This window comes from Callospermophilus lateralis, chromosome 4 (genome assembly GCF_048772815.1).
Source record: "Callospermophilus lateralis isolate mCalLat2 chromosome 4, mCalLat2.hap1, whole genome shotgun sequence".
NCBI lineage: Eukaryota > Metazoa > Chordata > Mammalia > Rodentia > Sciuridae > Callospermophilus > Callospermophilus lateralis.
In genome coordinates this window covers 53,222,957-53,236,669 of record NC_135308.1, presented here as the reverse complement: position 1 = coordinate 53,236,669, position 13,713 = coordinate 53,222,957, and the positions used below count along the sequence as shown (strand labels likewise).

At 33.2% G+C, this 13,713-nt stretch overlaps 1 protein-coding gene across 7 annotated transcripts in view; it reads right to left on the bottom strand.

Annotated features, from left to right (window-relative positions):
* Window positions 1-13,713, bottom strand: part of Nsd3 (nuclear receptor binding SET domain protein 3) — a 111,847-nt gene that overhangs the window by 52,884 nt on the left and 45,250 nt on the right. For all 7 annotated transcript variants that reach the window (XM_076853866.1, XM_076853871.1, XM_076853868.1 and 4 more), the window contains exons 3-6: window positions 11,656-11,727; window positions 11,043-11,205; window positions 3,213-3,367; window positions 515-1,030 (exon numbers count right to left, since the gene is read on the bottom strand). In XM_076853866.1, coding sequence (XP_076709981.1) covers window positions 515-1,030; window positions 3,213-3,367; window positions 11,043-11,205; window positions 11,656-11,727 — 906 coding nt within the window. The remainder of the gene's footprint in view (window positions 1-514; window positions 1,031-3,212; window positions 3,368-11,042; window positions 11,206-11,655; window positions 11,728-13,713) is intronic.

Sequence of the window (13,713 nt, the reverse complement as noted above, 5' to 3'; positions counted from 1 at the left end):
GGACAAACATAGTACTGGAATTTCTCTAAAATGCAGTTAGACAACCTAAGCCAAAAGGGGTCTAACAAAACTGCTGGTACAACAGAACAGGCCAGCAGGCACAATTATTACAGTAGTTTTTATAGCAGTGGCTAATTCAGATAACTGAAAACAATAATTTTAATAAGAAGCAAACTTTGCAACAACAATAAAAAAACCTTAACTATACAAACTAGAAACAGGCAAATTGCCCAGTTTTTCCCCATGACTTTTGGGAGCTAAGCTCAATTTTGGCTGCATAGCTCAAGATTAATCGACTACAGATGGGAATATTACAAAAGAGGGGGGAAAAAACAGAAGAAAAACAGTCTTTTTGCCTATGTATTTTTTGTGGAAAGAGTAAACATGATTGTATATTTTAAATGGGGTAGATACAAAAAGCATTTAAATATGTCCTTATGTTATTATTTCAAATGCCAAGGTTAACTGTGTTTAAAATACCCTTCCCCAAGAGTCCATAAAAAAAGGAGGTTACCTTTGTGGAATAAACAAATTGATCGATAAATTTCCCATCTCCTGTCGCATTCTGAAGAGCAAATACTTGTTCAATTTTCACAACTGGAGACATGTTACATTTCTGTAAATCCAGGCTCCCTTTGTGCATTGTAATGGAAGCTGGTAAGGATTTCCGAGCAGCTGCAGTTTTCCAAGCTATTTTAACAGGAGGTGGTTCTTCTTCTTCCACGCTTGTGTGCCGCCTCTGGCTCTGTCTCCGAATCTCAGTCCTCGACTGTGAGGAGGCCACCTCCCCAGCATCAGTCTGTTCAGGCTGAGTATTCAGCACAGATCTGGGTCTCCGGGTTTTTTTAACTTCAGTCTTGGAGGCAACATTCTTTTTTGCTTGGGATAAAACCTCTTCAGGCTGTTTATCAATATAGATGAAAGTATACTGTTCTATTCTTTCTTCTCGAGTCATTTTCAATGCTTTCTCTGCGTGGGCGATGCCAATATCCCATTGGGCACGTTCTCTCTGTGGTCGGGGTTTCCGAATCTTTAAAACAGGTACAACCATTATGTGACATGCTTTAATCTAGGAGGTACACTAAAACCAACATATATCCTATTATCTTTCCAGTGTACATTAATATTTTGAGTTCAAATAACTGAATGTTCTAACTCCATAACTTGTGACAAATTAGCATTACTCTATTAGATGGCATAAAGGTCTATTTTTATATCCTCTTTGGACCACTCTGCTGCACAAGTCCCCAAGAGGGAGTCATCCTCATTCATATTCATAAAAAGCTATCGATAACCAAGGAAGAGAGAAGAAGGATTACAAAAATAATTACTTCTTGTGACCAATTAACACTAACATTAAAAATGACCCAAAGTTCCTATTTTCTCTCCATTGTTAGGGATTCGGGGTAGGTAAGTCAGGGTGCTGTGGAGAGTAATCTCCACATCAAAACTACCTGCAGAAAGCCAACATTTAAAGATGTACTGCTAGTCTGTACCATAATGCAGGCAGGACAGAATGAAGCAAAAGGCATGAGCACAAGGAACAAGATGAAGAAAAACAGGTATGTTTGAAAGAAAAATAAGCTTGGATCACAATTTCCACAGGCCTTTTACGTCCAGGACTAATTAGAAGACTATATTGGCAAGAGATAAGAAAGCTCAAGGTGTATGAGATGAATAAAACAGGTATAGAAGTATAGGAGGTGACTGAAAAAATAGCTAAACTGACAGAAACTAGTTAATAAAACTATGAGATGGTATTGTCTGTGTCAAATACTGATATTTAAATCTATAAAATGTAAACCTGATAAAAATTAATCAAAATCGGTGACAAAACTTAGCCTTTAAAGTATAAAAATGTCAAATTTCTGAATCACAACAGACCCACATTGTAATTAGTTGAATTTAAAATCTCTGGGCTGAGCATGCAGCTCAGTGGTAGGACACTTGCCTAGCATGGGCAAGGCCTTGGATACCATCCCTTGCACTCCCAAAAACCAACCAAACAAATAAACCAAAAATAGCTTGACTAGACAGATCATCAAGAGTTTACATCAAATTTCTATTCACCACCATATAAAACATATTTCCTGGTTCCATCACTTGTATAGTCTTTATTTTCTTAAAACAACTTTGTTAATTAAGAGTAAAGAAGAATTTAAAATCTTTAGGTTGAGGATGTAGCTCAGAGGTAGAGCACTTAACTAGCATGCAAGAGGCTCTGGGTTTGATCCCAGCACTACAAACACACACACACACACACACACACACACACCCCAAACAAAAACAAAAATAAAAATATAACACATACACACACAATTAAGTTTAAATTTTTAAAAAGGAGGAATAACAAGCCGGCATGTCTACAATCCCAGCGGCCCTGGAAGCTGAGGCAGGAGGATTGCAAGTTCAAAGCCAGCCTCAGCAACTGTGAGGTGTTAAGCAACTCAATGTCTCTAAATACAATACAAAATAGGGATGAGGATGTGGCTCAGTGGTAGAGTGCCCCTGAGTACAATCCCCCGAACCCGGCCCACACCCCCCCAAAAAAATAGAGGAATTACTTAACAATGCTACAGGAGGAAAATGATTAAAAATCCCTGGCAAACTCTACATTTCACTAACATGTGCTCAACATAAAATTTACAGAATTGTATTAAGCAGATAGTTAAGGTTTATAAAAGTAATACGTTGTTTATATAACAATGTTTTATGTAAAACTTATTAACATACTTACAAACTTACTGATCATTTACAGTTATTAAAACTGAGCTTTAAAAAGTTAAAAATAAATCATTCTAACAGTTGTCTGAATTCAAGTATGAAAAATTATTCTAAATTATTAAATTCTTTAAAAATATATACCACCAGTTGTGGTGGCACATGCCCATAATCCCAGCAACTGAAGAGGCTGAGGCAAGAGAATTTCAAGTTTGAGGCTAGCCTCAGTACCTTAGCAAGATCTTCAGCAATTTAGTGAGACCCTATCTCAAAATAAAAAATACATTTAAAAGAGGACTATAGATCTAACTCAGTGGTAAAATGTCTCTGGGTTCAACTCCGCAGTATCAAATTAAAGAACCTGGTATGTACCTTTGTGGGAAAGCATTTGATCAAACCCAAGGCGCTGGATTTGATCTCCAGCACCCAACCAAAAAAAAAAAAAAAAAAAAAATCAGACTAATAAATATATTAATAAGATACTGAGTTACCTTTTGCTTTTCAGAGTGATTGCTGGCTTGTTTGGTTGCCTCAGCCAGTAATTCTTCATATTGTTTATGACCTTTATATTCCCGTACCCGCTTTTCATGAACCCATGCCCTCTCTGGCTGGTTGCTAAAAAATTGAACATGATATTCCCGGGCACCTGTAAATAAAAATTCTTATTAATCATTTCAGAATGTAAGCATCCACATACACTGCCAAAAGGACCTCTACCCCAGGTTCCTCAGTATCACTCCCATTAAAACCCAGATATTTTGATTTATCCAAAGATATATCCCAATACTTGCCAATTATACAACTAATAGCTATTGTAAAAATCACTCCAAATGATTAAAATCAGTGCAGCAAGTTATAAAAGAACAAAAGCAGGAAGTCTGCTAATTATCAGATTTATTTTTATTTGCCTCCAATCTTTTTACAAACCAACTAGGGTATAAATTAATAATATTTCCTTCAAAAAATCTTTGAGATGTTTCCTCAGACTTTTAAAAGCCAAATACTGATCAAGTTGTTCTTCTAAGCTAAATAAATGTGAGGCTATTTCAGGGATTCTGTGAGGTCAAAACCATTTTCATAATAATTATTTGTCTTTCTCATTATGTTGACGTTTACACTTTTGCTAGTGCAAAAACAATAGCAGAAGAGACTGCTGCCATCCTAGCGCAAATAGAGACAAACAGAAGGCCCCAAACTGTACCACTGTTACTGTGTTTTTCATAGCCATAAAGTGGCACTTTTTAAAAAAAGTCTATTTATCACTGTTGAAGCGGTCCAAGTTATTAATTTTACTAAATCTTGGACTTTGAATGCACACCCCTTCAATACTCTGTGTGATGAAATAAAAGAATGAATAATTATTAATTAATAATAATTATTATTAATTTTACTAAATCTTGGACCTTGAATACATGCCCCTTCAATATTCTGTGTGATGAAATAAAAGAATGAATAAAACACTTTTGCAGATAGGAATATGCCTGTTGTCTTGAGAAAAAACATTAGTGTGAATGAGAAGCAGAGTGACTTGGCCATGTTTCCATAAATAATATTTTTACTAGAAAGTGTGACTGAAAGAACTATAGTAATTCAAACTTGAGTATTTGGCAGGTATCTCCTTGAAAATGATCTTTCTTACTTCAAGGAAAACAACACTATTTTGTACCAATAATAAAATCTGATCTTTCAAGCAAAATTAGAATTCTGAAAAATTTGTCTTTGCTCCAGAGTCTGCCAGGTTCCCAATAATCAATTTTTAAAAGAATATCTATAAGGGAATGTGTCAATATTTGAAAAAGCCACATGATTCAGGAACCAAGAGTTTTTAAATGGGCAATACATGCAAGGTGTTATAAAATCATGAAAGATAAAAGATTCATACAAAGTGCAAGTAAAACCAGTGAATTTTTATGTAACAAAGTACAAAAAGCTCATTGAAATTATTTCAGATTCTACATTGTAATTAACCCACCACTTGTTGAGCTTTGGTTTAATATCAAAGAAAATATCCACAATTATCTAAAAAGGTTATTAAAATACTCTTTCCTTTCCCTACTGAAAATTTGTTTGAGGTAGTATATTTACTGCAACCAAAACAATAAATTATGACAGAATGGAGAAGTATCAGAATCCAGCATCTTCATTAAGCCAGAGACTAAAGAGATTTACAAAAATGAAAACAATACCACTTTTCTCATTAATATTTATTGGGAAAAAGGTTTTTCAAAAAATTTAATTAATATAAGAAAGTATTATTTTAAATAAATTAGTACATATTTTTAAAAATTTCTCAATATAAATAGTAATAGATATAACCTACAAAATTATACTTTGTATACAACCAGAGATATGAAAAATTGTGCTCTATATGTGTAATAAGAATTGTAATTCATTCCGCTGTCACATAAATAAAAAAAAATCTATAAACAAAAACTTCTTGGTAAAAAGAGTCCTGGGACCAAAATACCCAAGAACTGCTGTTTAAGAGCAGTGCTACACTGTGCACTGTGGCAAATATCTATAATTCCAGCTACTTAGGAGGCTGAGGCAGGAGGATTGAAAGTTTAAGGAGGATTGCCAGCCTTAGCAATTTAGCAAGACCCTGTCTCAAAATAAAAAGGGCTACTAGCGGATGAGATGCAGTGGTTAAGCAGCCTAGGTTTAATACAAGGTACCAAAAATAAATAAATGTTTAAAATTTTTTAAAAAAGGAGGCTGGGAATGTAGCTTAGTAGTTAAGCATCCTTGGGTTCAATCCCTAGTATTAAAGTCTTAGAAACACCAGTGGTACTTTGAAAGCATGGTCCAAATAAGCCAGATTGTAACAAACTAAGAAATAGAGATGACAGTAAGCATTTAGAAACTATGTTATCAATTTGATATTATCAAGACACCTAGACATATGATCAGAGATCTTGAATTCTGTATTGGAATGGGGTGGGGAGGCTTGCATTTTTAAAAAATAAGCTTTTTAAATTTTATAAAAGTATTGGTCTATGGTGGACTAAAAATTTTAAAAAGAACAAAAACTGATCTTCTATCAGAGATAATTTGAAAAACACTGTTCTAGAGAAAAAGTATCAGATCAATAGAAAAAATGAAGGAAATGGGTCTTCTCAAGGAGTCCATGATAATTCAGGTAGGGAAAAAGACAAAACATAGATGTGACTAGAAAAACAATGCGGATAGGCTGAAAGTGATGTCATCAACTAAAATCTATTACAGTTTAAGTTTGACACATCTTATTATTATACACTAATGAAAAATTATCTAAGGCATTATTTTGGAAACAAATTAACATTTCATATGCAAAATAACTTAATAGGAGAGAAACACACACAACCTAGATTTCCACATTTAATCTGAGAAGAAAGAACCAAGCACAAATCAAGGAAAATTTATCAAAAATCCAAGCAACTGGGGCTGGGGTTGTGGCTCAGCGGTAGAGCGCTCCCCTAGCACGTGCGAGGCCCTGGGTTTGATCCTCAGCACCACATAAAAATAAATAAACAAAATAAAGATACTGTGTCCAACTACAACTAAAAAATAAATATTAAAAAAAAAATCCAAGCATCCAATTTAGGGGAGAAAAACAGAAATGTAACCTAAACTAATTAGGTGAGTTTGGAGGTTAGGTGGATTGGTATAGGAAGTAGAATTAAAAGAATCTAGCACATAATCTGTTCCCAAAAGTCAGAGTTACTCATTCAGAAGCAAACATAATCCCAGTGGACTTTACAGTTAAAAACACAAAAACTAGAATTCATAGGGGACATAATATCATTTTCATCTCTATTTTCTTTCTTTCTTTTTTCTTTTTGTGGTGCTGGGGATTGAACCCAGGGCCTTGCACATGTGAGTTGAGCACTCTACCAACTGAGCTATATCTCCAGCCCTTCATCGGTATTTTCAACTCTTGCATTGAATTACTTACTTTAGAGGAAGAAGGTCAGACAATTAGCCTATTTGTTAGTGCTTCTTTTTTTGTAACTAAAAACTGTAAGAGGGAAACAAAAACCTAAAGACAGGAAAAACAAAAAAACAAGCAAATCTGTTTCTGAATAATGAACTAAATTTTCTACAGAAAAATGTAAAAAAACCTTTTTAGGGAGGAATACTGAGAATTGAACCCAGGTGTACTCCACCACTGAGCTATATGCCCAGCCCTTTTTTATTTTATTATTTTGAGACAGGGTCTTACTAAAGTTGCTAAGGCTGGCCTCAAATTTGGCCTCCTCCTGCCTCAGCTTCCCAAATCACTGGGATTATAGGAGAATGCTACGGTGCCCAGCAAGGAAATGTTTTTATATAAGAAAAATAAGGCAGGGCTGGTGTTGTAGCTCAATGGTAGAGCACTTGTCTAGCATGTGTGAGGCACTGGACTTGATCCTCAGTACCATATAAAAATAAATAAACAAAATAAAGGTATTATGTCCATCTACAACTAAAAAATATATATTAAAAAAAAGAAAAATACGGCAAAGATAAAGCCATTTAGTTTTAAACTTAAAAAATATTGCTGGGGTTAAAAGTAAAAATAGAACTAGAGATATGAAAAATTGTGCTCTGTATGTGTAATAAGAATTGTAATGCATTCCGCTGTCATATATAAATAAAAAATAAGCACTTTGTTAATTTTAGTAATTGTTTTATAATTTTTAAATACTGTTATAAATTTTTTAAAATGTAGCTTTACAAATTATTACTGTAAACTACTCTATTTTCAAGCAGTAGACATGAAATACTTTATAAATAAAAGCAAATTATTTAGTAAAAAAAAGTAAAAATAGGTATCATGTAATACTAATTAAAATTCTCAATAAAAATCTTTATTTACATATCTATTAATTATACAAACAGAAAAGGAATTACCTCCAAACTTTTAATTATAGTTACATATTCTGACACTTTGAAGTTGAGAGTATGTGCACCCCCACACACACACACATACACAGGCTTAAAAAACTTTTTATTAAAGTACAATATGTACAGAATAGAGCACAAATCTTAAGTGTACATATACTGAATTTTCACAAACTGAGCACGCTCATATAGTCAGCACCTATATCAAGAAGTGGAGGGGAATAGAAAAGACAGTAGAATTACTTGGTCATAACTTTCCTAGCCTTGTATTTACATATATGACAAGGGTACCACATCATGTATGAATGACCAGAGTGGGAACCTAACAGAATAAGATTATGCATATTCTGCAAAAATATATTCTACTGTCATGTATAACTGACAATAAAATACATGAAATGATACAAATGAAGTGGAAAATGCCAAGCAATCCTCAGAAAGTGGTGGCCCCCTTCTAGTTACTATCCAACTCCCTTTCTGTGCTTTGTTTTTTCCACTTCACATGTCTATTTAGCATACTATATATTTTAGTTATTTATCTTATTTACAATCTGTCTCTTCAACCAGAATGTAAATATCATGAGGGGAGGGATTTTTGATCCATTTTTTCAAATGCTATTTCTCCATCTCCTTAAGCCATGCCTCACAAGCAGTCATTACTCTAAATATTTGTGATCAAATATTTGTGTAAATATTCGTGGAGCAAATGAATGAAACTCTGAAAAAAATACTAAATAAAAAACCTATCTGTCAATAAGTAAGTGGATAAAGAGAATATGCTATATCATGCAATGGAATATTATTCATCTACCCCCGTATATACTTGTTAGGTTTATTGAACACAATATTTTCAAAAGCAGAAAAAGCATTTAATTTTTAGCTTTTAAACTTAAAATGAGACCTAAACAATGAAAAACAACTGAAAATAGAAATGTTATTCAAACATCTTTCAACATGGTCTTGCAAAGAATTTTTATTATTTTTAATGGTATGCAAAACCATTAAATACACTTCCAAGACTAAGAATCTAGTAACAATAATTACTAATAACAATATGGAAACCAACAATTACTATATATGAGATGAAGAAAAAATTTATAAAATAGCTCAGATAATAAGCAACACAAAAGCTTCCCAATCATCAGGTATGAAACATAATCAACAAAGTTTTTTATGTTGTGTTTTTTGGTTTTTAGAAAAACTGTCAGGAAATTACTTCCTTTAATATCCTACAAAGCTATATGAGAGCATACTATTTGATGATAAAAAGGGATAAAGTACTGATACATGCCAAAATATGGATGTACCTCAAAATCATGCTTGGTGAAGAAGTCAGATAAATAGTAAATCTATAGAAAGGCAGTAGTTACTCATAGCATAGGACTGGGGGTGGGATGTGACAACAAATGGATATAGAATTTCTTTTGGGGGGTCATAAAAATATTTTTTAAATTAGGTTGTGGTGATGGGTGTACAACTCTGGGATGTACTAAAAGTCATTGAACTGCACCCTTCAAAGGGATAAATTTTGTGGTATGTGAATTATATCTCAACAAGACAAAAAGAACACTTTAGATTTTTATCAAAATATGCATTCTTTTTTAACCCAAGTTCTCAGGTTGCTGGTGGTAATAATAAACAAAATCAGTTTTTCTGGCATTAAAGTTAGGAGACTGCGAGGGGATACCAGACTGGATTAGTTTTCATTAATATAACTAAGTCTAAATACTTCCTTTAAAATACAGATGAGGCATAAATTGTGCTCTCATTTGTATCTCATAAAAAAGCTGAAATCAGAAGATTTTCATAAAGAAATTAAATGTGAAACATCTCAAAAGAATGTTCCCTTGAGGTGAGAACTGAAGAGCCACCACTCTCTTAGGATACAATTTTTGAGAGTATTCTGGAGGCCCAGATAGGGACAGGAATTGTTTTATTTTAGAAGACTTGGCTGTCTTAGAGAATCCTATCTTTTCTTCCCTACTCATAGAATCATGGGTTATTAGAGATGTGAGGTGCTTCAGAGATACTGTTCCAATACCCTTCTTATATAAACACATGAACAACAATTGCCTCCCCCAAATTCTATCAACTATGACAGGATAAATTCAAGAGATTTCCCTCTGACATCTAAGTAATGTTCAATAGTAGGGGTTATAGAAAGAGATTTCTTTGAGACTCTATTTATCTGAAACATAGGACATAATACTACCTACTTCATAGTGTTGAGGCTGTAAGAATTGCATAAAGAAAACACATGAAAAAAAGCAGACACTCAACAATGCTGGTTTTTCACTTCTGCCACACTAACACTTCTATTCTCCCAACTTTTAATCAGCACATAATACTGACAAGATGAAAAATGGTCAAGACACATTGCTTGCTATATGCAGGCAGATTCTGGCCTACATAGCAAAATTTCATGGATATGGCTGATGGTGTTACAAACCTGATATACCAGACTTAAGTGGACCCCCACCCCTGTCTTTCTTAATAGAACCAACAGACCTTTCTTTAAGTGAAAGAAAAAAAATTAGGTGCAAAGCAGTCATAGACAATGAGGAACTCAACACACAACTAGAGCGAGTTCACAAAGCAAATATCCAGGAATAAGTTCTGAGCTCAAACATTCCTTGGGCTACAAAGCTAGTCCCTTCCTAATGCTTACAATCTCAGGAATCTAGTCCATATCATGTTTTGGAGAGAGAGAGAGAGAGAGAGAGAGAGAGGGAGAGAGAGAGAGAGAGAGAGAGAGAGAGAAAAGTGTAAATACATCTTTTCTTAATTTTTGACATTCTTAAAATTCTATGTTATATATAGACAGATTTAAGCTATGCTTCTATGTAATACCAAACATATAGGGAAGCCACAGTAAATTTACAGATTCAAAAATGGAGCAGAGAAGGGAAAAAGCATCCTGCAAAATTTATCAGGTTGAAAAGTACTTGTCTGGGTAAAAAATAGTACTATGTATAGGAGAAAATGATGGAAACAAAAATGTTCAAAGAAGACTTGGCCCACACCTGTCTCAGCTATTCAAGAGGCTAAGACAGGAGGATTGCAAATTTGAGGATAGTCAGGGAAACTAAGGCCAGAATCTGCCTCAAAAATAAAAAGGGGTAGGTATGTAGCTCAGTGGTGGGGTGTATGCCCGCCTTAGGTTCACTCCTTACTATTTCAAAATAAATTAATTAAAAAAAAATTTAAAAAGGGTTTGAGAGATATTATAAGCAAATGAAGCTATTATAAGGGAAAATAAGGGCTACATCAGTTATAGAAGATCTCTGTAAGTTAAGATGACCATAATTATTCCACTGGTTACCAAAAACTAATATACATAAATATATTTTTAAAGCAGATTGTACATTACACATATATTCTTATATTCACATACATTTAAAACTCACTTTTATTTACTACCAACTTTCTATTCAATATCTATTTATGAAATTTCTTACCTCTTGTATTAATTTTGGTATGAACTTCAAGCTGGGGATCACTTGAAACCATACAAGGCCACCAAGGATAGGTTCCCACCTTGGACCATACAAGATCTCCAACCTGGAACTTAACACCAGTGGATACTTCTGTTGTTGTAACAGAAGACAGTACTGGCTGAATCTACAGGAAAAGGTCACAAAACTCCCATCAGAAATTTTTCTTTAAAAAAGAAACCTTATACTATGTAAGGTACCTTAAAAATGCTAACAATGTAAAATTTATCTTCAATTATACTTTTATCTGATACCTGCTACCTATAACTACCAAGGAGAAGAAGAAAGAGGGAAAAAATTAATAAGCCTCAAATATTAAAAATAAGATGGAAGGCTTCTGTTGCTAAATTGCTGATAAGGCATCTTGAGGATTTATGTGAATAATAAAAAAATTGATGACAGTTTTTAAATGAAAAATAATGCACTGTAAAAATCTCTCTCTTAAACCACCTCTGAGATTTATTTCAGTATACTTTCTGAAATAAAGAAGAAGGGAACTGTATTACAATTAACTGTGTTACTTTCACATTCTTCTTACACCACAGCTGGTCAGACAGTATTGGACAAAGTAACTCACCGGGGTGGCTTCTTTGAGTACTGGCTCTTCTCTTGTTTTTTCGGGTATGGTGTCCACCCTCTCATTTGGTCTCTAGGTGAAAAGCCATAGAGGAATAGAATAAAGTGGCAGTAAACCAAAGAACAGTGACTTAAAGAAAAAAAAAATCAACTAAATTGTTTTTTGTTTGTTTAATTCTATCAGATTGAAGGGAAAAAAGGGGAACTCTGAAATTGTTCATAAAATGTAACCTGGAACTTTTCTGGACAGCAATTTGGTAATATATGTGAAAATCCTTAAACTTTTAAGTCTCTGAACCAGCAAATCTATTTCTAAAAATGTATATTGAAAAAGTACCAAAAGGTGCAAAAAATATATGAGTAGGTATATAAATAGGTGCATATTTTAAGAGCAACATAACAGAAACAATGTAAATGTCTGAAAATGTAGAATTAAATAAGTTACAGTATAGATTAAGAGAACATCAATATATTTTAAATAACATTAACTATGTTATTTGAAAACAGTAAATTGCAAAGTAGTTCGAATATAATAATTCTAATCTTGAAAAAATAATCTTTTTATCTACACAGAAAAAAGACTCAAAGGATATAAATGGTTACTACCAGGTAATAAAATATTTGGAGGATGCTTTCAATATTTGTTAAATTGCTTCTAATAAACATCACATTACTTTTCTAATCATAAAACCCACAAATGTTATTTAAAAATGAATTTCTATGAGGTAACTTGGAAATGGGTATAAAAACTCAAAATATGTATACTCTTCAATTTACCAATTACATTTTAAAAACTTATCTACAGAAACAAAGTAAGAAAATCTTACCAGAGGAATGCTAACTACAATATTATTTCATGCCAGTGATCTATACATCTAGCAACATCTTCCATTCTTCTATTTTAAAATTGCTTATATGTTTTGAAAATATTTCGTACAATGTATACCCAATTGCTAACAGTAATTATCTTTTGAGAATGAGATTAGGGAAATAATGAAGAAGGCTCTTTCAAACTTTTTTATCATCTACATTTTCTGTAAAAAGCAAACTATTTCTACAATTTAAAATATTTTTGGTCTCTCATTTGTCAGAGAACAGAATTCAGATAGCTCAAGAAGAGGGCATAAAGTAAATGGATGAAACTGGAGAATAGTATGCTAAGTGAAATAAACCAATCCCCAAAAAACAAAGGCTGAATCTTCTATCTGATATGAGGATGCTAACACAAATAAGGGGGACAGATAGGGAAGAATAGAAATCCTATAGATTAGACAAAGGGGAATGAAGGAAAGGGAGAGGGAATAGGGAATACAGTAGAATACGAAAGACAGTATAATGAATTGAACATTATTTTCTTATGTTCACACATGAATATACAACCAACTCCACATCATGTATAACCACAAGAATGGTAAGTTATACTCCATGTATACATGTCAAAATACATTCTACTGTCATGTATAACTAAAAAGAATAAAAAATAAAAATAAATAAATTGGTAACCTCAGTGACATGTACACAAGTTAAAAAAAAAGACAAGGGCAGATATATTAAATAAGGTCTTAATTCCACTAAAAGAACATAATTACTTCTACTTAAAATTTTCATTCTCAATTATTTCAAGACATTTAAGGCACTGTTGTAAAAGCAAAGGTTTATTAAGTAAAAGAAGTACAAAAAGGTTTTTAACTGTTAGGACAATGGTATTTTATGAATGCTAGGCTAAAATCCCAAACCGCAAGTATCAATATTCACTCAAAAGTGCAGATGAAGCTCTAGTAACAGTATTAGAATCCAGGCCTCTAAACTGTTAGAAACAAACAGATGTGGTGTTGACCTCAAGAAACTTACAGATACATAAGAAAGACAGAAATTAAACAAACAGAAACACAGACATTCACTTAGGAAGTAAGAGCTATTTAGAAAGAAAATGGTGTGTGTGTGTGTGTGTGTGTGTGTGTAGATCAGGAAAGACCTTTCTACTAAAGTTATAATCTGAGAATCAAAGGAGGAATTAGTTTAGTCAAAAACTGGGGAAAGAACACTGGAGGAAAAAGGA